The sequence below is a fragment of the Lepidochelys olivacea genome, assembly GCF_965140295.1.
Source record: "Lepidochelys olivacea isolate rLepOli2 genome assembly, chromosome: 26".
In the NCBI taxonomy this organism is placed as follows: domain Eukaryota; kingdom Metazoa; phylum Chordata; order Testudines; family Cheloniidae; genus Lepidochelys; species Lepidochelys olivacea.
The window spans coordinates 15,925,221-15,947,475 of NC_140436.1; the positions used below are offsets into that span (position 1 = coordinate 15,925,221).

General features: G+C 48.4%; 1 protein-coding gene across 1 annotated transcript; it reads right to left on the bottom strand.

The window, feature by feature from the left end:
- Positions 1 to 247: 247 nt before the first annotated feature.
- On the bottom strand, positions 248 to 10,411 carry LOC311513284 (interleukin-1 receptor antagonist protein-like; the record flags this gene model as incomplete). Its single annotated transcript, XM_084614985.1, has 5 exons — positions 248 to 459; positions 1,553 to 1,704; positions 7,371 to 7,550; positions 8,396 to 8,561; positions 10,406 to 10,411. The coding sequence occupies 5 exons, from the start codon at positions 10,409 to 10,411 to the stop codon at positions 250 to 252; spliced, it is 714 nt and encodes a 237-aa protein (XP_084471111.1). The 3' UTR covers positions 248 to 249.
- Between the last annotated feature and the right edge of the window lie 11,844 nt (positions 10,412 to 22,255).

The window sequence follows — 22,255 nt, forward strand, 5'->3', positions numbered from 1 at the left end:
TACATCTGGGGTCAGGCTTGAGTTATGAGAGATTACAAGTATCAGTTACAAGGTTCACAAGATACATACATAGTACAATTCAATTTAATTAATTTTAAACCAACAATTAAATTAATTAATTTTAATGAATAAATTAATTAATAAAACTGAATTAATATGGAATTGCTGAGATCCCATAAATAGTTATGCTCCTACTGTACATAGTACATACAAGCATTCAGTTCTAAACCAGTAACTGCTGGCTGGGGATTAGATTTCAACCAGATACAAGTCAGTGATGTCCCGCTCTCCGGTTTGATTCACCATCCTGACAGGTTTGTCGTTCAGTTTTGAGGTGCTGAGGAACCATCCTGGATGGGCAGCTGACTCAAAGCTGGAAGTGGAACCAGAACTGGTCTTGAAAAAGAGGAAACGCTCCTGATCCCCGGTCCTGATCTCCTTCATAGGCTCCTTCACCTTCTATGAGAAATAACAGAGGCCAGTTAGAAACAGGGGTGCTCTTTCCAAGGCTTTCATCCTGCAATGGGATGAATATGAGAAGGGGCTTCTAATTAGGACACAGAGCTAGCGTCTGCTCTCACTTGTGCCTATGCAACTATGATGTGGGTATCCCTGAGCAGAATTTGGTCCAAGGAAACACTGGGCTTGACTCTCCCCTGCCTTCCACTTTGGGCTGTCATTTACACCAGTGCAAAGTGGGTGTGAAATGCTGGCCCTCTGATTGTAATGAAAATACCTGGTACACATAGACAGGAAACTCTGACCCTGACATCACAGGAGTTTCATACACCTGAGAAAGACTGTCCACCAAACAAGGAACCTATTCCTGCTCCTATTAAATGGGATTTCAATGTAAGAAGGATCAGTCCCAAAGGTAGACTACACAGAACTACACAGAAGCTGCAAAAGCATGGCTGCAGTTGTAAACCTTGATCACTAAGGATACGTTTTTCACGGCAGCTGGGAGCAAGCCCACCAGTACTGTAGACAGGCTTGCACTAGCTCTGCTCAAACTACGACTTTAAAAATAACCATGTGGACATGGCAGCTCCGGCAGAGACTCGGGCTAGCCCCCTGGGCTCAGAACCAGGGGGTCGGCTGGGCTTGGAGGCCCAAGCTCCCCTTTTTAGCAGACTAGCTCAAACCCCGCTTGGGCAAGTCTGTCTACCCACACAAGGAGACTCACTGCCAGCTGCAGTGTAGACATACCCCAAGGGCACAAGAGACAACATGATCTAATGAATTAGTGTGGTGCGACGGACTGGGATTCAGGAGACCTGGGTTCCTTTGAAAGTCACTTCTTATCTCTGCTTCTCCTCCCACTCTTTGTCTTCTGTATTTAGATGATAAAATCTTTGAGGAAGGAACCTTCTTATTACGTTACTGCACAGTGCCTACCACAGCAGGGCTCTGATCTCAAATGAAGAATCAAGGAGCTACTGTAATAGCAATAAATGATAATAGCAATCATAAACAGTATCTGGGGAACCAGTGAGTCCCATGCAAAGGTATCAATCAAAACTGGAGATGTGGATCTGCTAATCCCACTCACCTCCAGCTGCAGTGCAGGGCTGCCTCCAGCCTTCACACAGCACAGATACAGATTGTTCTCCACAGCGTTACTCTCCACAATGTTCATAGCAACAGGACTGATGCGCTTTGGGGAGGTGTGCGGTGAGCGATATAAATCCAGGTTTAATTTCACTGGGAAGAGAAAAGCAAGAGGAAATCCAGACTCAATTACAATAAAAAAAGCAGCCCGTCTGCCTGTGAAGATCTGGGAAGCACCATCACTTATAAATAGTGAGTGACGAACCTGAAATCCATGCACAATAGCTGCCATATCACTTTATCGGTGACACTGATAGCACTTTTAAAAATAACTGCACATCAGAGGTTCAGTTGTGCACTTTTACTCATCTGAGTAACGCCATCCACTTCAGTGGGACTGTGCCTGAAGACAAAATACTCTGAAGAAACAGGGGTTGGAAAATCAGATCTTAATAATAATCACGTGCAGAAAATGACATTAAAAGAACATTAGAGGTTGCAAAGTCAAGCACTCCAAAGGTAGGAAATGCCAGAATGCCTGTTGCAATCTGAATTCGGCCCCTGTGCCCATATCCATTATGATCGTATTTAATTACCTGATCACCTACTATTTTTTCCACAGGAGCCTTGCCTCATTCAGTACATAGGATGGACCTACTCTGAAGGTGAATCAGGGCTGTGAATAACCCTTGTCCAGCCAGACCTTACTTTCCCACAGGAGACTGCTGCTCAGGTAGAAGCTGATCAGACCGCAGCTCCGCAGCAACCAGGAGGTGACTGAGCACCAGGTTGTTATGGACTGGGATGTAGGCAGTCTGGTCTAGTAGTCAGAGCAGGAGTCAGATTCGATGGGCGGAGCAGCCATACAGACTGGGGAATAAAGCCAAGGGCACCAGAGTCAACTGCCAGTTATCAGAACCAGGGGGTCAAGCCTGAGTCAGAACTAGAAATCGAAGCTGAGGGTCAGAGCCAGGATCAGATATCAAATGTCAGAGTCAAGGGTCAGAAGTCAGAGGCCAGAGCCAGGACTGGTCACTGAGGATTGGTGGCGAGGTGTGAGGGCAGGAACTGGAGGAGAGGTGAGGATCGAGTGTGCAGCAGCCTGGCTGGGGAGCAGGGCTTTCTTGTCAATTTCACGGCTTGGAACACAGTGTCTACACAGACACTGTGTCACCCTAACATCACCGACATAAGCCCTACGCCTCTCGTGGAGGTGGACTTCTTATGTCGGTGTAGTAGGGCACTTACATCGGCTGGAGCAAGGCTGTAGTGTACACACTGACATAATTAGGTCAACCTAAGGCCTGGTCTATACTACATAGGTAGGTCGACATACGGCAGGAGCAAAGGTAGGAACCAGGAGCAGTGCAGGAGACAGGCACAAGCAGGGCCCAATGCAGCCACAACAGGAAACCACCTTGTTTCTCAGACGAGCTTCCTGTGCTTCCTTCTGGCTTAGCATGGTTGGACCAAACGGTGGAGCCAGGAGAGCCTCCAATCAGGGCTCCCATGGGTGGAATCTTGGCTGAGGCTATAGCCCTAGTAACTCCTGGGCCCACATGGTTTCAGTGGACTCTGGGTGGAGGCCAGGATGCAGCAGCTGTCTGGGCCTCCCAGGCCCGACTTTGAGACCCGGCACACCATGCATTGCTCCTTCATCAACTGGGAGGTGAAGTTCGTCCCTTGCTCTCTTAGTATTTCTCTGGGGAGCCTCACTTGGGCAAATACTTCTGTGAGTTCATTAGCATCGACAGCCACCATTGCTGACCGGATGGGAATGGCCTCAGGGTAGCTGGTGGCACAGTCGAAGATTACAAGGATATATTTGTGCCCCACTGCAGACTTCTCTAATGGGCCCCCCAGATTAGAGGGTACCCCTACAATGAGTAGTGTTACTGGGGGGAACCTTTTTCTGGCCCATCCACTGGCACTCAGGGAATGATGCATAATAGTCCCACGCTTCTGGATGGACGCCCAGCCAGGAGAACTTGGTGGTCACTCTGTTAAGAGTCTTCTCTTGTCCTAATGACCCCCCACATGGTGCTGCATGGCCAGTTGAAGCACCCCTCTTTGAAACTTCCTTGGCCCTCAGAGCGCATTCTTACCTCCTCCACCTTGGGATCTTTCAATTCCTGATAGGTCTCCTCCTCTACCAGTTTGAAATGGGGCCACTGTTTCAACTGCTGAGAGTCTAATACTTTGTCAGCTGGGCAGGCGAGCTGCTCATAAACCCTACACAGGGTTGGTTCATTCCTTTCTTCTTCCACAAAGTTTACCTCACTAGACAGCAGGTCAAGGTGGAGAGGTGGCAGCGAGCCCCTACTACTCCAGCTGGGTTCAAGAGAATGGTCGTTCCCCACAAGGATGATCACTCTCCTGGGTCTTTGTCTTCCCTTGGAGCCTTCTCCTCTCAAGGCCCCTTCTCAGCCACCGTGGCCATCTCCTGCCTTCCTGGGCCTTCCTGCTCTGGCTTGGCACTTTCTATGGATGTGCTCCGCTACACGTTGAAAAAACAACGGAAGTCCTTGTGGCACTTAGAGACTAACAAATTTATTTGGGCATAAGTTTTCATGAGCTAAAACCCACTTCATCAGATGCATGGAGTGAAAAATACAGTAGGCAGGTATAAATATACAGCACATGAAAAGATGAGAGTTGCCTTACCAAGTGGAGGGTGGGGGTCAGTGGTAAGAAGGGCAGTTCAAAGAGGATGGATGTGACTTCTTCAAAAAAACTACCAACTGAGCCAGCGTATGACCACGTAGGCCAGGTCTTTGGCCATTCCTACCTGCACCGTTCTGCACAGTCAGTCATACTTCTCTCGTCAGGTAGGGTGTATGTTTCCATGGATGCACTGGAGGTAGATCATAACTCCAGATTTACCATTCGGCATCACCAGCTGTCCCCCGACTAAAGTCTGGCGACAGTCAGAGTCCATCAGTCCTTGTACTGATACTGCATCCATTTGCATGGGAACTAACATTTTCCTTGGGCCTCTCTTCTGAGCCCTGTTATAAGCTGCCCAGGCCTGACCATAATTACAGTCCATGAATGGACTCCTTTCTGAAATGGCCTTCCTGTCCACATACAGAATGGCCACCCGTGGGAGAAGTCGGATCCACTGTTGATATTCCCTTTGAATATGGCCACTCGGTTGCACCTGGATCCCTCCTGGCTGGCTGAGGGCAGGCTTCTGGGTTCCTCACTTGGCCTCTGGACCCCCTCTACTAGGGTTGGGTGTCCAAGTTCCTCTAGGTACCCTCAGCATGATATGGGGGGTACATGAGGGCCGGGGGCACTCAGGGCTGACTTGGGACATCAGGTAACTCTCCACCAAAGCCTCTGCCTCTGCCAAGGTTTCCAGTCAATGTCTTAACACCCACTCACTCCGCCCACCCCCCGCCCCGGAGGAGAACTTGAGTGAACGGCTCCATGACGATCTTCTCTCCTACCTGAACCCCTAGGCATCCCTTGGGCTGGAGCCAATGCCAGCCAAGATCCTTCAGATTGTGGGTGACTGTCCGGGGTCAGGCTTTGGCTGGGAATTTCTGGCGGTAGAACTGCTGCAGGTAGGTTTCAGGGGAGATGTTCAGGTATTTCGGATGAGTGTAGCCAGTACGCTGCCTGGCCCAGCACGCTGTCAAGTAGTAGGCCAACAGGCTGGCCCAGTTTCCCTTGAGGCATTGGGCCGTGATGGCAACTCTCTCGAATGTGACAAGAAATGCCTCTAGGTTGTCTACAGGACCCGTTGTTGTCAGCTTTACCGGGATGGGTGGTACTAGGTCAGCAGCCCCCCTCCATGGCTGTAGGAGCGTCGCCATCTGCCGGACGAGCGGCTGCTGTGCTTCTGCCATTTCCTTAATCAGCTGTTCCTCCCGCTGCTGGGCCACCTGCTGCTGCTGCTGGTTGAGGAGGACTCACTTCAGCAGTTTCTCCAAATCCATCTCTGGTTTTTGGTTTTACTTCCCCTCTTTCTCTGGCCTACCATCAGGCCTGGGACACTAGTGTGCCTGAATTCTCCACCAGATGTAACAGAGTCCCCAGAAGACCAGGTGGCCTAGTGGGTAATGCACCCAGTTTCCAGTCTCACACCTCCCAGCAGGAAGGGCTTTCAGTCCAGTTCCTTACCGTGGATGTGGCTTCACCTCAGGGTTTTCACTGTCCTCACCCTCCCCTTACTTGGCAGGGGTAGAAATTAGATTTATGCACCTCCAGCACCAAATGCAGTTGGCAAGGGAGCCCACTCCCCTGGGCACTGACCCAGGGCCCCATGAGAGACCACAGTGTCTGGAACTCTGGATTGCCCTCGGAGCTGCCTGCCTGGGTCACTTCCTACCATCCATCGCCCCCACACCTCCAAGTCCAATATAGGATTGCAAAAGAAAAGGAAAGACAATTAAAGCTTCAGCCCCAATGGGCTCAGCGCGCAGCCATCTTTCTCACAGGGTGGCTTCTTTGGCACCCTCAGAGTAGGTCCATCTTCCTCCCCAGCCTCCCTCTTCTGAGCTGGGTTGCTCCCTTGTATGTTTCCTCTCCAGTCGGCCCACGCTCCGGGCCCAGTATTACCCTTTAACCCCTTCTGGTCCAGCGTGGGGTGTGTACACCCCATCACACACCCTGAGGGGAGAACAAGAGGGATGAAGCCCAAAGAATAAGCGATTGAATCAACTGGTTGTGCGCAATGATATAGTGTGTAAATATATGTCAAGCAAGATCTTTTATGAAAGCCTGTAATGTTCCGAACTTGCTGGTAGTTAAGAGATCTGTAGCCAGGTTACGGCTGCGAATGACACATGTGTGCATGTGTAGAACACTGTAACTGTGGTGCAGCTGCAGCATCCCCTTGCCACAGGCAGTGAAGCAATAAAGCAGGGCCGGGCGCCTCCCCAGGCTAGCTGTTTACACAAAACCAACTTCAAGGACCCATCCATTGTCCAGCTAGGAAGACACAATGGTGGGCCATTAAAGTCAATGGAAAGCCGTTGAAGCCAAAAAGAAAATCTCAGGCCTTGTCTACGCTTGTCTATGCTGCCACTTTACAAGGATATCGGCCTCCATGACTGACGGTTACAGAGGGCGACTTAAGATTGTAGTGTAGACATGCCCTGTTTAGAAACAGGCCTGGTTTTGGGGTTTTTTATCCAGAAAGGGAGGACTAACATTGCAGTGGGGTGCTGTCCAGGAAACACTGGATCCTTTCTAGGACAGAGGGCACATGGTAACTTGGATTAGAAAAGGGAATTTAGCCAATGTAGACGTGTAAAGCCTGAGATTGCATCTTTACATTTGTTTCCTGTGTAACTTGTCAGCGTTTACTTTTCTGCACTATTCAATCTCGGAAGCTATGATTTTTCTATTCAATAAACTGTTTGTTTATTTCTAATCCAGGCAGGTCTCTGGTGTCCAAACTGTGCAGAGTGTAGGTGTCCCAGAGTGAACTGATAATCGGGGGAGAGTTTCATGCCCTCGGGGTTGATGAACCAGAGTGGAAAAGTCCAAGTGTCTGTAATTAAGAACTCAGGGAGATGGATCTGGGGAGAATTGGGACCAGAAGGGGTAGCTGAGGTCACCCTGCAAGGAGTAACTAGGCTGGTAGAAGTGAGGGTGAGTCCTTGTGCTTGAAGGCCAACTACTGGTGTCAGAGCTCTCACTCATAGCAGCCCAGCATTAAGGGTCTCAAAATTACCCAGGCAGGCGGTGACTGACTCCCTCGCTGGTCTGGGTGATCCCCAGAACCTCACACCTATATCAGTAGGTAACTGAGCAAGAGGAGATAAACTGGGGGTGGGGCCAGAGGAAAGAAATATTTTGTAATTTACCTGCTTTGCTGATATTGGGGCCTTGTAAATGCACTGCCATCAGCTGGGCCTGGCTGCCGTGACGCCGCAAGACAAAACTCTTGTGTTCCTCATCTTGGACTGCGTACAGCTTGGAGCGGGTGTATTTGTAGATGAAGGTCTCTGCATGCGTGAAGGAGTTGTTGCTGAAGGACACGGGATCTGAAAACGTGGAGTGCATGACGACCAAGATCACAGAGTCACACACACAGCAACTGCCAGATTCAGAATTTACACCTGGCAAGAGGCACTTGTATCTGCTGCAGGGGCCCCAGGTTTCAAACTTGAGAGACCTAATTCTCATCCCACTTAGCCCGTTGGGAATCTAGGAGCAGCTTGACTGAAGTCCATGGAGTTTGCATCAGTGTAAAATAGGTTTGAGGAGAGAATCAGGCCCTCCCCCTCCTCCCTTCCCCTCCCCGGGTTACCCATAGCACAAGAGCTGCAGAATTCCCCACTATTCAGTCACTAACAGGCCTGGCCCCTCTTATCTTTCTGTAGGGTCTTACACAGTTTGAAATCTCTCACTGGGACATGTCCCCCACACCCTGGAATAGATGCACTGGTTAGTAAAGACAGTGCATCTCCTTTGCGTGGCATATTTGGCTAAGAAACTGGTGTACCTTTGCTTTCACTTTTCCACCTGCAGAGACAGCATCCATTGTGCGCTCAGTTCAATGCAGATAGTCAGAAGAGACACACACTCTGTGCTCTCTCACCGAGGCTTTCGTTCTTTTTTGTACCCTTAATGTAGATTATAGGTCATCCTATGTAGGTTTTCCCACACACAGGAAAACTCTGTGCTGCTAAACATCATTAAGCCTGTAGACTGCACTGACTAAATTAATTCCTTTTAATTTTTCATGTCATTCAGTTTCTTCTGGAAAGGTCTGCTTCTGGAAAGCAGTGGAGTCTGATCTTAGATCTAAAATTCCCTGAGGCCTGGGAACGCACAGATTATCTCTACTCAAACAGCGTGCAGAAAAGGAAGCTGTCTATATCTGTACCTTCCACCAGCATCCTCATGAAGTCAATGTCTGTGAATGATCTGGCAAGCCGGTTCATCCTCCTTCTTGTCTCCTCTTGAGGCACCTCTGCAGCCCACCTGAAGGCCACCGAGTCAACTTGGTCAATGGCCTTCCAATGGCTGCCCAACTCCGACGGAGAGCGATTCTTGGGGAAGGGACAAGGACTGGAGTCATAGAAGGAGCTTTGTGGGGCAACGAAGCAGTGATTTCAACAGCCAGAAAACAAGATACATCCCCTCACTTCTCTCGTGCATGCTCTCATTCCGCTGCCTATGTGAGCTTCAACTAAGTTTGATCTAGATATGCCCCCAAGCCTCCCAGTCTAATCCACTATTTGGAGCCTTCCTTGTCCACAGGGACAACCGACCTTCATCCACAACAGCCTGCAGGGCTGAGACTGTTCCAGAGATGGGCCAGCAGAGCACCTTAACCTCTGCCACCAGGGACCAGGATGACTGTGATCACTGCAAAGCTGTAGCTCATGAAAGCTTATGCTCAAATAAATTGGTTAGTCTCTAAGGTGCCACAAGTCCTCCTTTTCTTTTTGCGAATACAGACTAACACGGCTGTTACTCTGAAACCTGGCTACCCCAGTTAACCCTTTCATAGAATCCAAGACCAGAAGGTACCATTGTAAGCCTCTAGTCTGAGCTTCTGTATCACACAGTCCAGAGAACTGCCCCATTTGCTGCTGCTCCAGAGTGTTTCTGAGCACAGAGCCTCAAGTCCAGCCCCGAGTCTTCCTAACACCCCTTTACTGCTCCTAAACCTTCCACATTAGGCACCAGTGTAGCATCGGTCTGGGGACCTCTTTGCAGGATAAGTGGGCTGCTCCTTCAGATTGGGCCCTGGTTCTGGTTCCTGGGAGGGTGGGAATCTGCACATCATGCTCTGTTGCTCTGGATTCTGATCTAGTCCCGGAACTGTTTGTTTCTGTCCACGTGGCTCTTTCGTTACTGTTAGTGTGAAAGGTGCTAATGGCTGTCACCTTGTAAGTCTAGCCCAAAGACAATCCCATTAAATCTCATGAACTCCCAGGGCTGTACCAATCACTCATAGACTGGAAGGAGCAAATAAGACCCTTCATGTAGCAGAGACAGCTACAAACAGTGGAGACTGCCCAAGGCACATGAAAGGCCTGAGAAAAACTGTGAGAGTTGAGGGAATTCCCTGATTGCAAACACAAGGGCTAGGATACTGGTTTTGCAGCCTGTGTGTAGGGTTTGTCTAATCCAGGCTAGCTATTCCTGAAAGTGGATTAAGCTAAACTGGAACAAGGCACTCATTCTGGAATAAGAGTGTTCTCACATGGAGTTAATCAGGAATAGTTATTGTGCTTTAAATTCACGCCCTACCTTAATCTGAATTAACTTTCAAGTGTAGACAAGCCCTTTCTTTTGTAAAAAAGGGACTGCTCAGTGCACAAGAAGCACATCCAATAAGTAAACAGGAAGTAAGTAATGGGTGGAGTGTGACTGTGCTCTGACTAACCCAGCGAACCCCTTGGTGACCACTTCACTACACCCTTCAAGGCAGAAAGCCTGGAGAAGCAGTCATAAGTGTGACTCTGAGAAGAAGCAGAGAGCAGATCTTCTTGGGCACAGAGCTCATTGGAGGGGCAGACTTGGGAATTTCTGAGCAAGGAAGCTGCCTGCTTCTTTTTGTTTCTGTGATGTTCAGGGAAACAGGACTTCGGGTCCATTCTTTGAAAATATCCCAAATTACACCAAAGAATATCCCTGACTTGTGTCATCCATTGCTCATCTTAACAGAAACAGCCCTGCATGCCCCCAAATATTGGCTACCACTCACGCCAAAGAGAGAACATTGCTATTTATTGTGGTAGCACCCAGAAGCCCTCCTTGAGAGTCGTCATGTGGGTGCTATACACACACATCGGAACACACAGGCCCTTCCCTGAAGCTAAATCAGAAATCACCCAGGATAGCGAATCTTACAATCATCTCAAAATTAAACTTGGCTCTTTACCTTCATCCGGCAGGGACAGTCAACTTCATGGTGGTAACTATGCGGGGAAAAAACAGACAAATCAAAGATAGCTCAGCATGATCTGTGCTAGCCTTGGTGAAATTGGTAATAAAAAAAGATGGTTTCTTCTTCAAGGCTTTATCCATGTGGATCAAATGGGATCCACACATAGTAGGGCTCAAAGAAGAACCACAGTGACTGTGATATAAGTAACTGTTCTTTTTATCATCCAAACATTCGGGACATTTGAATGGAGTCATCATTAAGCACTGACAGGGAGCTCATTTCTGGACAAGACCAAATGGAGACAGCTACCTGTCCAGACAAGAAAGATACAAAGATGGCAGAGTGCCCTGAGAAGGTGGGCTTCTTGTAGGCGTGATGGGAAGAGCTTGGTTCTTCCCAGTCTGTAGCTGTAGGGCCTTCAATCACTCATCATGCCCAAGCATATTAAGGACAGGCAATTTAACCTTAACCAAAAGGCTCAAATTGGTGGTGTTTCCTTGTTGGACTCATGAAACCAAATTACCCCAATTAATTGGGTGCCACTCCCTGACTTCATTGGCGCTCCACCCACATCACCCAAGTGGGATTTGACTCTTGACTGCTACAGTGGCTAATTGATGTGCTCATCTAATGGTGCACTCAGCAACACTGTTCCCATCAAAGGCAATGGGTCACCTTCATTCCTATCCCTTCCCTGGGGGAAGGCTGTTTACAGCCTCTGTGCACAACATCTGCTCATGGATGCAATGCCAGATCCTAATCACAACTGCACCAGTGTAAATCCAGAGTGGCACCAATGAAGCCCGTGGAATTACTCCAGCCTCACCTTAAACTGAACTAAGAATCTGGTCCATAAACTCATCTCCAAAGGCAGCCCAACAACGACAGGGCAGACCTGAACCTCCAGTTTCTGAATGAGTAGGAACTGGTAATTACCTATCACATCCTATCAGCTCAGTGAGTGGGTCAGGTACTCTGGCCATTGCTGCTTCTGGAAGAGGAAAAACATTAGATTCAGCTCCAGGTATAATATTCATCTGAACAAGTGCCATCTAGCCCTCCTCATGCTATTTGGGAGCCAGCCCTGCAGGAAAGCCTCCTCTAGTTGATTGGCTTCTGATTCATAGAAAATCAGGGTTGGGAGGGACCTCAGGAGATCATCTAGTCCAACCCCATCCTCAAAGCAAGAGCTATCCTCAATTTCTGCCCCAGATCCCTAAATGTCCCCCTCAAGGACTGAACTCACAAACCTGGGTTTAGCAGGCCAATGCTCAAACCACTGAGCTATCCCTCCCACTGGGAGCTACCAGCCAGGCAACACTAAGTAACATTGCTATAACTAGAAATCAGGCTGTTCTCTGTTTTAACTTTTCTGTGGGAAACTGCCTCAAAAGACTGCACCACACAGACAACCAAGGGAGAAGAAAGGAAGAGGCCGCTGTCTGATGCACAGACGCCCCAGCTGAAGGGCACCACGGCAGAGAAAAGCGATGACAATACCTGTGTCTGCACAACTTCTTCGTGCAATTCAGGGTGTCTTCTGCTCCCTGTAGTTCTGAATGATTTCTTTGGAGTACGTCATCCAGCTTTATAGTGTCTCTAAAACTGGGAAATTCCCAGGGCTCAGTCTCTGATGCATTCTCTCAGATTGCATAATCCAGATGGGGATGGATCTCCCAGTCTATTCCACCAGGGTGAACCCAGGGCCACCCTTAGGATTTATGGGGCCCTATGCAGTGTTATTAAACTGGTGCCCCTATGCCTGACGGCAGCCCGGGTTCACATGTTTATTGTAGATAAGGGTGGTCTTTTGAAGGATTTATTTTAAAAACTGTATGTCTGAAGATCCTAGCATTTAAGGCTAAAGATGAATACTCAGATTGTGCATCTAAAAATCTATGCAAGGATTTTTTAGAGTTGTGATTTTATAATCTTCAGCAACACACTAATGAAATATTTTTAAACCAAATTTTAAACTAAGGTCCTGTAGGCTAACATGTTCTGAGTAAAAACAGATTCAAAATTTTTATGAAAGTTAATGTTTAAAATCAAATTTACACAAGTTAAGAGGGAAGGTACTGTACATCTGGGGTTGGGCTTGGGTTATGGGGGAACTGCAAGTATCGGTTACAAGGTTTACGAGGTACATACATATCACATAACCAGCATAGATCCAGATTGGGGTGTGGGAGTTTTTAAAGCGTCAGTGGATAGGTGGGCTCAGCTACGCCACCCATGGAATGTATTAAGTGTCCAAGTCAGTACTGGTTTAGAGAATAAGTACACGGGTGGGGTGCGTCCCTCCCTTCATCAGGGAAGGAAGTGGGTTATTTCCCTGGTTGGTGTTCTCTGTTACTCGACCTGATACTGACAGTGTCCTGTGATGTGTTCTGTGTAATGCACAACTGTTTTTGTCAGTAAATTCAGAAACTGAGAGTATATACCTGGGGGTTGTCAAATGCCTGTTAAATGGCTTCATTACCACTTGAATGGCTCTTTAACAACTTCAATATTGTGCTAATAGGTCTGGCAGGCTTTTCACTTTTAAGTACTACATCCCATCCAGAGGGAGACTCACCAGGCTGCAGCAGTCAGCTGTGGTGGGAGCCTGCAGGAAGGGTCAGAACAGGGATAGGAAGAGGCGGAAGGGTGGACACTAAGACCCAGAAGTGCTCCAAATTTTCTGGTGCCCTATGCAGCCACATAAGATTGGAAGAGGCCCTGGAGGTTTTTCGACTTCCTCTGTAGCATGGGGCACGGGTCACTTGCAGGAGGATTCTCTGCTCCTTGAAGTCTTTAAACCATGATTTGAGGACTTCAATAGCTCAGACATAGGTGAGAGGTTTTTCGCAGGAGTGGGTGGGTGAAATTCTGTGGCCTGCATTGTGCAGGAGGTCAGACTAGATGATCATAATGGTTCCTTCTGACCTTAGTATCTATGAATCTATGATTCAGAGGAAAGGCCACAAGGGGGCGCTGAAATGGTCTGGGCCAATGGTGGGCAACCTGCAGACCGCAGGCCCCATGCGGCCCACCAGGGTAATCCGCTGGCGGGCCGCGAGACTGTTTACATTGACCGTCCGCAGGCATGGCCGCCCGCAGCTCCCAGTGGCCGCAGTTTGCTGTTCCCAGCCAATGGGATCTGCAGGAAGTGGTGCGGGGCCGCAGGGATCTGACAGGTGTTCATCCAACCTGTTCTTAAAAGCCTCCAAAGATGGGGATTCCACAACCTCCCTTGGAAGCCTGGTCCAGAGCTTAGCTATCTATATAGTTAGAAAGCTTCTCTTAATATTTAACCTAAATCTTCCTCGCTGCAGATTAAGCCCGTTACATCTTGTCCTGCCTTCAGTACACATGGAGAACAATTGATCGCTGCCTTCTCTATAACAGCCCTGAACATGTCTGAAGATTTTTATCAGGTCCCACCTCAATCTTCTTTTCTCAAGGCTAAACAGGCCCAGTGTTTTTAACCTTTCCTCACAGGTCAGGCTTTCTAAACCTTTGATCATTTCTGTTGCTCTCCTCTGGACCCTCTCCAATTTATTCTCATCTTTCCTAAAGCACCCAAAACCGGACATAGTACTCATGCGAAGGCTTCACCAATGCCAAATAAAGGGGGGCATTTACCTCCTGTTTCTTACATACAACTCTCCTATTCATACACCCCAGAATCGTAGTAGCTTTTTTCACAATTGCATCACAGTGTTGACTCATATTCAATTTGTGATCCACTATAAGCCCCAGAGCCTTTGCAGCAGTAGCCAGTTATTCCCCTTGCTGTTGTGCTTTTGATTTCTTTCCTAAAAGTAGTACTTTGCACTTGTCATTATTGAATTTCATCTTGCTGAATTCAGACCAATGCTCCAATTTGACAAAGTCACTTTGAATTTTAAACCTGTCCTCCAAAGTGCTTGCAACCCCTCCCAGCTTGGTGTCATCTGCACATACTCTCCACTCCGTTGTCCAAGTCATTAATGACAATATTGAATTGTACCAGATGCAGGACTGACCCCTGCAGGGACCAACTAGAGATGGCCTCCCAGTTTGACAGTGAACCTTTGATAACTACTCTTCAAGTGCAGTCGTTCAAACAGTTCTGCACCCACCTTATAGTGATTTCATCTATACCCCATTTCCCTAGTTTGCTTATGAGAATGTCTTGTGGGACTGTGACAAAAGCCTTATAAAAATCAAAACATATCACATCGATTGCTTCCCCTCAGCCACTAGGCCAGTAATGCTGTCAAAGAAAGACATGATTTGTTCCTGCTGACTATTCCTTATAGCCCTGTTATCCTCTAGGTACTTACAAATTGACTGTTAAATGATTTGTTTCAGTATCATTGAAGTTGGGCTGACCAGTCTATAATTTTCCAGGTCCTCTTTGTTCCCCTTTTTAAAGAGGAATCCTGTGTTTCCCCTCTGAGGCCAAACAAACGAACTCCCCGCAGGGTGATGAAGAGTCAGTAAACCAGCCTCATTTCTCAGTGAGTCAGGTTCACGTCTTTATTTTTGTGGCGTCATGAAGCTAAGTCACGAAGCTACTACATGGAACCTTCTAAGAAAAAGTGAGGCCAGGTCAGACTAGCTGTAATGGCTCTTTCTGGCGTTTGAATCTATGCAACAAAAATATGGTCGAGATCACAATTTTGAAGATAAAAAGTAAAAAGGCAGGCAGAAATAAAATCCATTCAGTCCTTCTTTATCCTTCATCACACAGTAAGGAAACAGCATGGGCTGTTTATTTCCTCATTGCAGCTCAGCCTCCAGGCAGATTCCACAGTGTTTCCCTTTGCCAAGTACATTTGCATATTTCATCATAGGAGGAACAATATGCAAAAACAGGAAGGTGAAGCAAACCCGGATGCTTCAACATGTCACAGACTGTGTCTGCATCAACTCTCATTGGGCTTCCCTGATTTCCCTGTGGCAGGCAAAGTAAAGAGTCGTGGGGGCCAGAATTTCCCCGGGGTGTAGCATGTTTCTGCAGAACCCATGATTTTGCTCAATGAAAATATTTATAGCTATGGTGAGGGCATACGCCTCTAATGTCTAATTACCAATTTGAACGATTTTGATTAAGGGTGTGGTTTAAAACAGTGCAAGTTTGCATATGAGTAGGAGTGGCTTATTTCCATTCAGCTTAATCTGAAAAGAACCCCCCCACTCCCCAAATTATTTAAATCAGATCCGCTTTCTTGTGTAATAAATTATAAATAATAGTAATAATAATAATACCACGCTCTTTTGTTGCACTTTTCAGCCATAGATCTCAAAGCATTTTGCAAAAGTGGGTCAGTAGAACTATCCCCTTTATATAGATGGAGAAAATGAGGCAGGGAGCGGGAAAGTAACTTGCCCACGGCCACCCAGCAGGGCAGTGGCAGAGTTGGAAATAGAACCCAGGTCTCCTGCGTCCCAGCCCAGTGTAGTTAAACCTAAGGTAAGGCCTGAGATAAACTTGGGAAACATCTGCGTGTAGACACAGCAAACTGTTCCTTTAAACCACCAGAGCAACGGGGAACGAAGAGGGATGGACAGTTTGAACTGGGCTGTGCTTGGGAAAAAGTTTGAACAATGGGACATGTGGATCCCCTGAGAGCTGAAGGGATCACTTGGGGCATATGGCCTCATGCATGATGGTTCAGTGCTTCCTCCTTGGCTTTGAGACACTGCCGCTCTGCTCTGCCCAGAATCCTCATCCCAGCCCTGTTACACTGCAGGGTGGGGGGAAGTTTAGTCTGGCCTCGACACATTTATCTAGGACAAGGGGAGGTTGCTCCAGAGAGGTGATCAGCTGGCTAGTTTTACTGCACACAAGGAAAGATCAGAGCGTACTGATCAGCAGTCAAAGCAAGGGCGTGTGTGCGTAACGAGAGACGTACAGCGCGCTGTCTTTGGGAATGGCTGGTTAGCATTTCAGGGCACTGATTAAAAATTCCAATAGTGTAGTGCCAGTTACTGGGCATGAAGCTTTTTTTAAGCCCAAATTTTGCTTTTCATTTGTGCTTTAGCAAGAGAGTCTATTGCAGGGGTGGCCAAAGCACGGCTCGCGAGCCACATGCGGCTCCTTTACAGGTAAAGCGTGGCTTGCAGAACCTCCCCCCATCCTCCGCCTACCAGAATTGGGAGGTGTGTGTTCAGGGCTTCTGCCCTCCAGCGGCGTGGTGGGGCTAGGGGCTTCAGCCCTGTGGGGGGCACCTGCTGGGATTTGGGGCTTCAGCCCCACTCTTGCTGAAGTCCCAAGCCCCAGCAGGTGCCTGCTGCAGGGTTTCAGCCCTGAGCCCCACCACCCCGCTGCAGGGCAGAAGGCCCGAGTCCTGGCAGACTCACCCAGCTCTCGAACTTCTGCAGATTATCGTATGTGGCTTGGAGCATCAGTAAATTTGTCCACCCCGGTCTATTGAAATGCCAGCCTGAATGACAAGCTATGCTCAGTCCAATATTTGCATTTGGTTTACAAGCAATCAGCCCTACATCTACCCTCCTTGCAAGCCCGGATGGTCTCCTACACTTTTCATAGGCACAACTCTACAAACACTCCTGTAGGTCTGTACAATCCCATGCAGTGAACCCCTGCAGAGCCCTGCTATCGACTGGTGCTGCCCAGCACTGAGTGCTTTAGGAAAATCTTTCCCTAAGCTCGATCTGCAGCCAACACCAGATCTCTTGTGCCGCAGTCGGAAAAAACCTGTCTGATCCCACAATGCTTTGCATGTTCTCCCACAATGCACTGGGCTGGCAGTGGCTGGAGGGAGCGCGGGAATGTGGGACAGGCTGGTGCTTAGCCGCAATGTTTGACTGCCCTCCAAGTTCAGGCCTTGGGCAGAGAAGCTGGATGATTTAGTTGGGGATTGGTCCTGCTGTGAGCAGGGGGTTGGACTAGATGACCTCCTGAGGTTACAAAGGTGAGTAACAAATGGATATAAACTGGCCACTAGGAAATTTAGATTAGAAATTAGACGAAGGTTTCTAACCATCAGAGGAGTGAAGTTTTGGAATAGCCTTCCGAGGGAAGTAGTGGGGGCAAAAGATCTATCTTGCTTTAAGATTAAACTCGATAAGTTTATGGAGGAGATGGTATGATTGGATAACATGGTTTTGGTAATTAAATATTCATGGTAAATAGGCCCAATGGCCTGTGATGGGTTTTTAGATGGGGTAAGATCCAAGTTACCCGGGAAAGAATTTTCTGTAGTATCTGGCTGATGAATCTTGCCCATATGCTCAGGGTTTAGCTGATCGCCATATTTGGGGTCGGGAAGGAATTTTCCTCCAGGGCAGATTGGAAGGCCCTGGAGGTTTTTCGCCTTCCTCTGTAGCATGGGGCACGGGTCACTTGCTGGAGGATTCTCTGCTCCTTGAGGTCTTCAAACTACAATTTGAGGACTTCAATAGCAGAGATATAGGTGTGAGGTCTTTTTTAGGAGTGGTGGGTGAAATTCTGTGGCCTGCATTGTGCAGGAGGTCAGACTAGATGATCATAATGGTCCCTTCTGGCCTAAATATCTATGAATCTATGAATCTATGAAACAAAGGCTGAGGTAACAAAGGTGATGTTGTGGTGGGCGTCTGCTATAGACCTGAGGTTACAAAGGTGAGTTACAAAGGCTGAGGTTACAAAGGTGAGTTACAAAGGCTGAGGTAACAAGGGCGATGTTGTGGTGGGCATCTGCTATAGACCACCAGACCAGGAGGAGGAGGTAGATGAGGGTTTCTTCAGACAATTGACTGAAGTTTCCACAACACAGGCCCTGGTTCTCCTGGGGGACTTCCATCACTTTCATCTGCTGGGGGACTGACATCTGCTGGGATTGCAATGCAGCAGTGCACAGACAATCCAGGACGTTTTTGGAGAGTGTTGGGGACAACTTCTGGGTGCAACTACTGGAGGAACCAACCAGGGGGGCCGTTCGCCTCTTGACCTGCTGCTTACAAACGGGGAAGAATTGGAAGGGGAAGTAGACGTGGGTGGCAACCTGGGCAGCAGTGACCATGAGATGGTCGAGTTCAGGATCCTGACAAAAGGAAGAAAAGAGCAGTAGAATACGGACCCTGGACTCCAGAAAAGCAGACTTTGACTCCCTCAGGGAACTGATGGGCAAGGAACATAGGGCCCTCTGTTGAAGCCGTGAAACTGACAAGAAAGCCCTGCTCCTGGCTACCCAGTTGGCTGCTGCTGGGTCTCCGCTTGTAGCTGGGCTGCTCCCCATGCTCCCAACTTGGGCTGCTGCCCAAGCTCCCCAGTCCCTACTGGGGGCTGTGCTGCCCCCCAGGGTCCTGGCTCCCCATTCCCTATTGGAAGCATGGCAGCCAACCAGACTCCAGGTATGGCTCTACCCACCGAAGGTGAGAAGCCCTGGGCATCTCCCCCCGCCAGCTCCTGGCTGTGAGCAGGGAGGTGAGAAGCCCCAGGGGGCAGGTGAGCTCCTGGGGGGAGCTGTGCAGAGCTGAGAGCTCCTCCTTCAGTCAGTGTAAGTCCTCTTGGTGAGGACATGCACCACCGACAGAAGGAGGGTAGTTTGGACATCAGCCACTACATCAATTACTGCAGTGGCTGTAAGTTGACCTAACCTAGGTCAATTTAAGATTGTAGTGTAGACATGCCTTTAGATCCAGACCCTGCAAGGTATTTAGAAGACCAGCACCCATTGATTTCAGGATTTTGAGGATCTGGGCCTAAGTATCTCTGTACCTTAGTTCCTCATCTGTAAAGGGGAGAGAATAGCACTGCACCGCTGCATGGGGAGTTGTGAGGATAAAGATATTAATTGCTGTGAAGCGCTCAAACACCTTTTAACATGGTTAAAGCTGCCCTCAGCAAACCAGGACACTCCACCAGAGAAGTAGGTCGCATCATGGAATGGGCCACCCATATATCCTGAGGGAAAAAATCCATCTGGCCGCAAACGCCTAATTATCACCTACCACCCCACACAGGACCCATATGGGGTATCACTAAACTATTACAATCCATATAGATATTCAATAGATACTCAATAGATACTCAATCCAAATAGATACTCAATGGGGACCACATCCTGAAAGAGATCTTCCCTGAACCCCCTCCGCAGCCTTCAGACAATCCCCAACCTCATCAAGCTTATCATTAGAAGCAAGCTCCCCACACACCAGGATCCACCAACTCAAAGCAGTACCAGACCATGCTAGAACAGCTGCAAAAGCTGTAGGCATCTCTCCACTGCTACGATGATCAACACCCCCCACAACACACCACTCAAGATCTGTGGGTCCTACACATGCCAATCACAATATGTGGCTTACCTCATCCCATGCACTAAATACCACACCAACAAGCTTTGTGGGTGAAACCAGCCAGCCAGTCGCTCTGCTCTCAAATGAACTCACACAGGAAAATGATAAAAGACAAAAACACCAGATCATCCATGGGAGAATGCTCTTCACAAAATGATGACTCCATATCTGACCTCTCAGTCCTCATCCTCCATATTTCCCCATGTTTATTCCCCCCCCCCCGGCCACTGTTCCTCAGATGTTCTTGTCAACTGCTGGAAATGGCCCATCTTGATCATCACTACAAAAGGTTCCCCGCCCCCCACTCTCCTGCTGGTAATAGCTCACCTTAAGTGATCACTCTGATTACAGTGTGTATGGTAACACCCATTGTTTCATGTTCTCTATGTATATAAATCTCCTCACTGTATTTTCCACTGAATGCATCCGATGAAGTGAGCTGTAGCTCACGAAAGCTTATGCTCAAATAAATTGGTTAGTCTCTAAGGTGCCACAAGTAATCCTTTTCTTTTTGCGAATACAGACTAACACGGCTGCTACTCTGATAACCTTGCTAGACACTATTAATAAAGACACTGGATTTCTGGCTTATTACAACACTCTGTAACCCATTAACCCCCCTTTTTTTGTCCTATGACTTTAGGGTTGTTAACTACCCACTTCACCTCGAATGGTCTCTTACACTACGAATTCGCTCCTTATGCTAAACAATCTGTTCCATCTTGTATGTAGCTGCGACACTCTGAGTGCCTTCCCAGCCCTGAAGAAGAGCTCTGTGTAGCTCGAAAGCTTGTCTCTTTCACCAACAGAAGTTGTCCAATAAAAGATATCACCTCCCACCCCTTGTCTCTCTAATCGATAGACAAATTCAGGCTAGAAATAAAGAACAAATGTTTAACAGTGAGGGGTAATTAACCAGTGGAACAGCTTACCTAGGGATGTGGTACTATATTCATCACTGTAGAGTATTAAAGACAAAGTTGGACATCTTCCTGAAAGCTACACTGTAGCCCAAGCAGGAGTTTTGGATGCAGGAGTCACTGGGGAAGGTTCTCTGACCTGGGCTCTGGAGGTGGTCAGACTGGGAGATCAGAATGGGTCCTTTTCTGGCCTTGATTGTGACTCTGATTGTCCCCTTGGTTTGGCTGCAGGAGGGTAAAGCTGGGACTGATTTCTCTGCAGCTCATGGACTGCTTTAATAGCCCAAACAATAAAGCTGTTGCTTTCATGACCAGAAACACTGTGATGGGTTTATTCACCCTTCCTACAACAGCTGCAGATGCAGACATCACTTCAAGACAAAAGACAGCATGTTACGAGAATGAACTCGTTGTCTGACCTTTGCAAGTTTTACGTGTGCCAGGGACCATATATTATGAATTGCAGCTGAAGCACACGTAGGCTGGGACTGAATCTGCAACCTTCAGCTCCAAAGGCATGAGCTCCCTTGCTGCCTGAGCTAAAGGCAAAGTCCCCTAGCAGTTGGTAAGTCACAAGCTTTTATCGCTAATTTGCTGCGAGCAGCCACTAGGGGGAGACATTGCTCCACACACAAAGGCGATGCCGTTGTAACACCGACAGACCTCGGTGGGCAGGATCGAACCGGGGACCTCTGAAACTTAGCGCATGAGGTAGAAGCCAACTGGCGGTTAGTTAAGGCTGTAGAACAGACTCATTTAACTCTCTCTCTAAGTGGTCTCAGTGCCACTAGATGGGACAGAACATCACCCCCAGGAGGTGTTTGGGTTACACCTTGCAGCAGCGTGTAGAATGCAGCCACTGCTCCCCGAGCATGCGTATAAATAGCAGTGTAGATGGTGAGGCACTGCTCAGATGAGACACACCAGCACCCTTGGGGAGGTGCCCCACATGGCTCTCCCCGCCCAAGCAGTGCCTCCCATGTCTACACTGCTATTTCTAGCAGTTTAGCGTCTCACTGTCTCCCTGCTTCTAGACCTTGTCCGCACCGCAGAGAAAGACTCCTGCTGCCGGACCCTTTCCCTGCTGCCTCCTCCCTTGCCAGAATCTTTCATTGCCTCGTACACATGCTGCAGTGCGGACACACAGCCTGCTTTTCGCTGTGGCGTGTAGCTACATACACCCTACTACATGATAGAACCTGGAAATCCCAGATGGCGTCTCTGTCCAACAGCCCTCAAGAGCCAGCACAAATTTCAGATGGTCTGCTCACGTGTTCAGGAGCTGAGCCAAAACTGCCAGTGCCATGGGTGGGTTGCCAGATTTTTGAGTGGATGGGGGGGGGGGGGGAATGCTGAGCAGGGTGGGCTGGGAGATTCATTTGCGGTGCCCAAAATACTTAACAGGCCCCTTTGCATGGTGGATAGGAAACTGTGTAACAATGACAAGCTGTCGCTTTAAGTCTATAAGGGGATTTCTGGTCCTGCTGGTAGGTAGGGTGCTCTACAGGGAAGCCTGTGATTGGAATGTCATACAGTCAGTCTCCAAAGAGCCAGCCTAGAGTAAAAGGCAGGGTGAGTTGGGCCTCGCCACTGTAGGGAGCAGCCTGCTTTGTCTCCCGCTGCTTTTGCAATGACTGGGGCGTGGGTG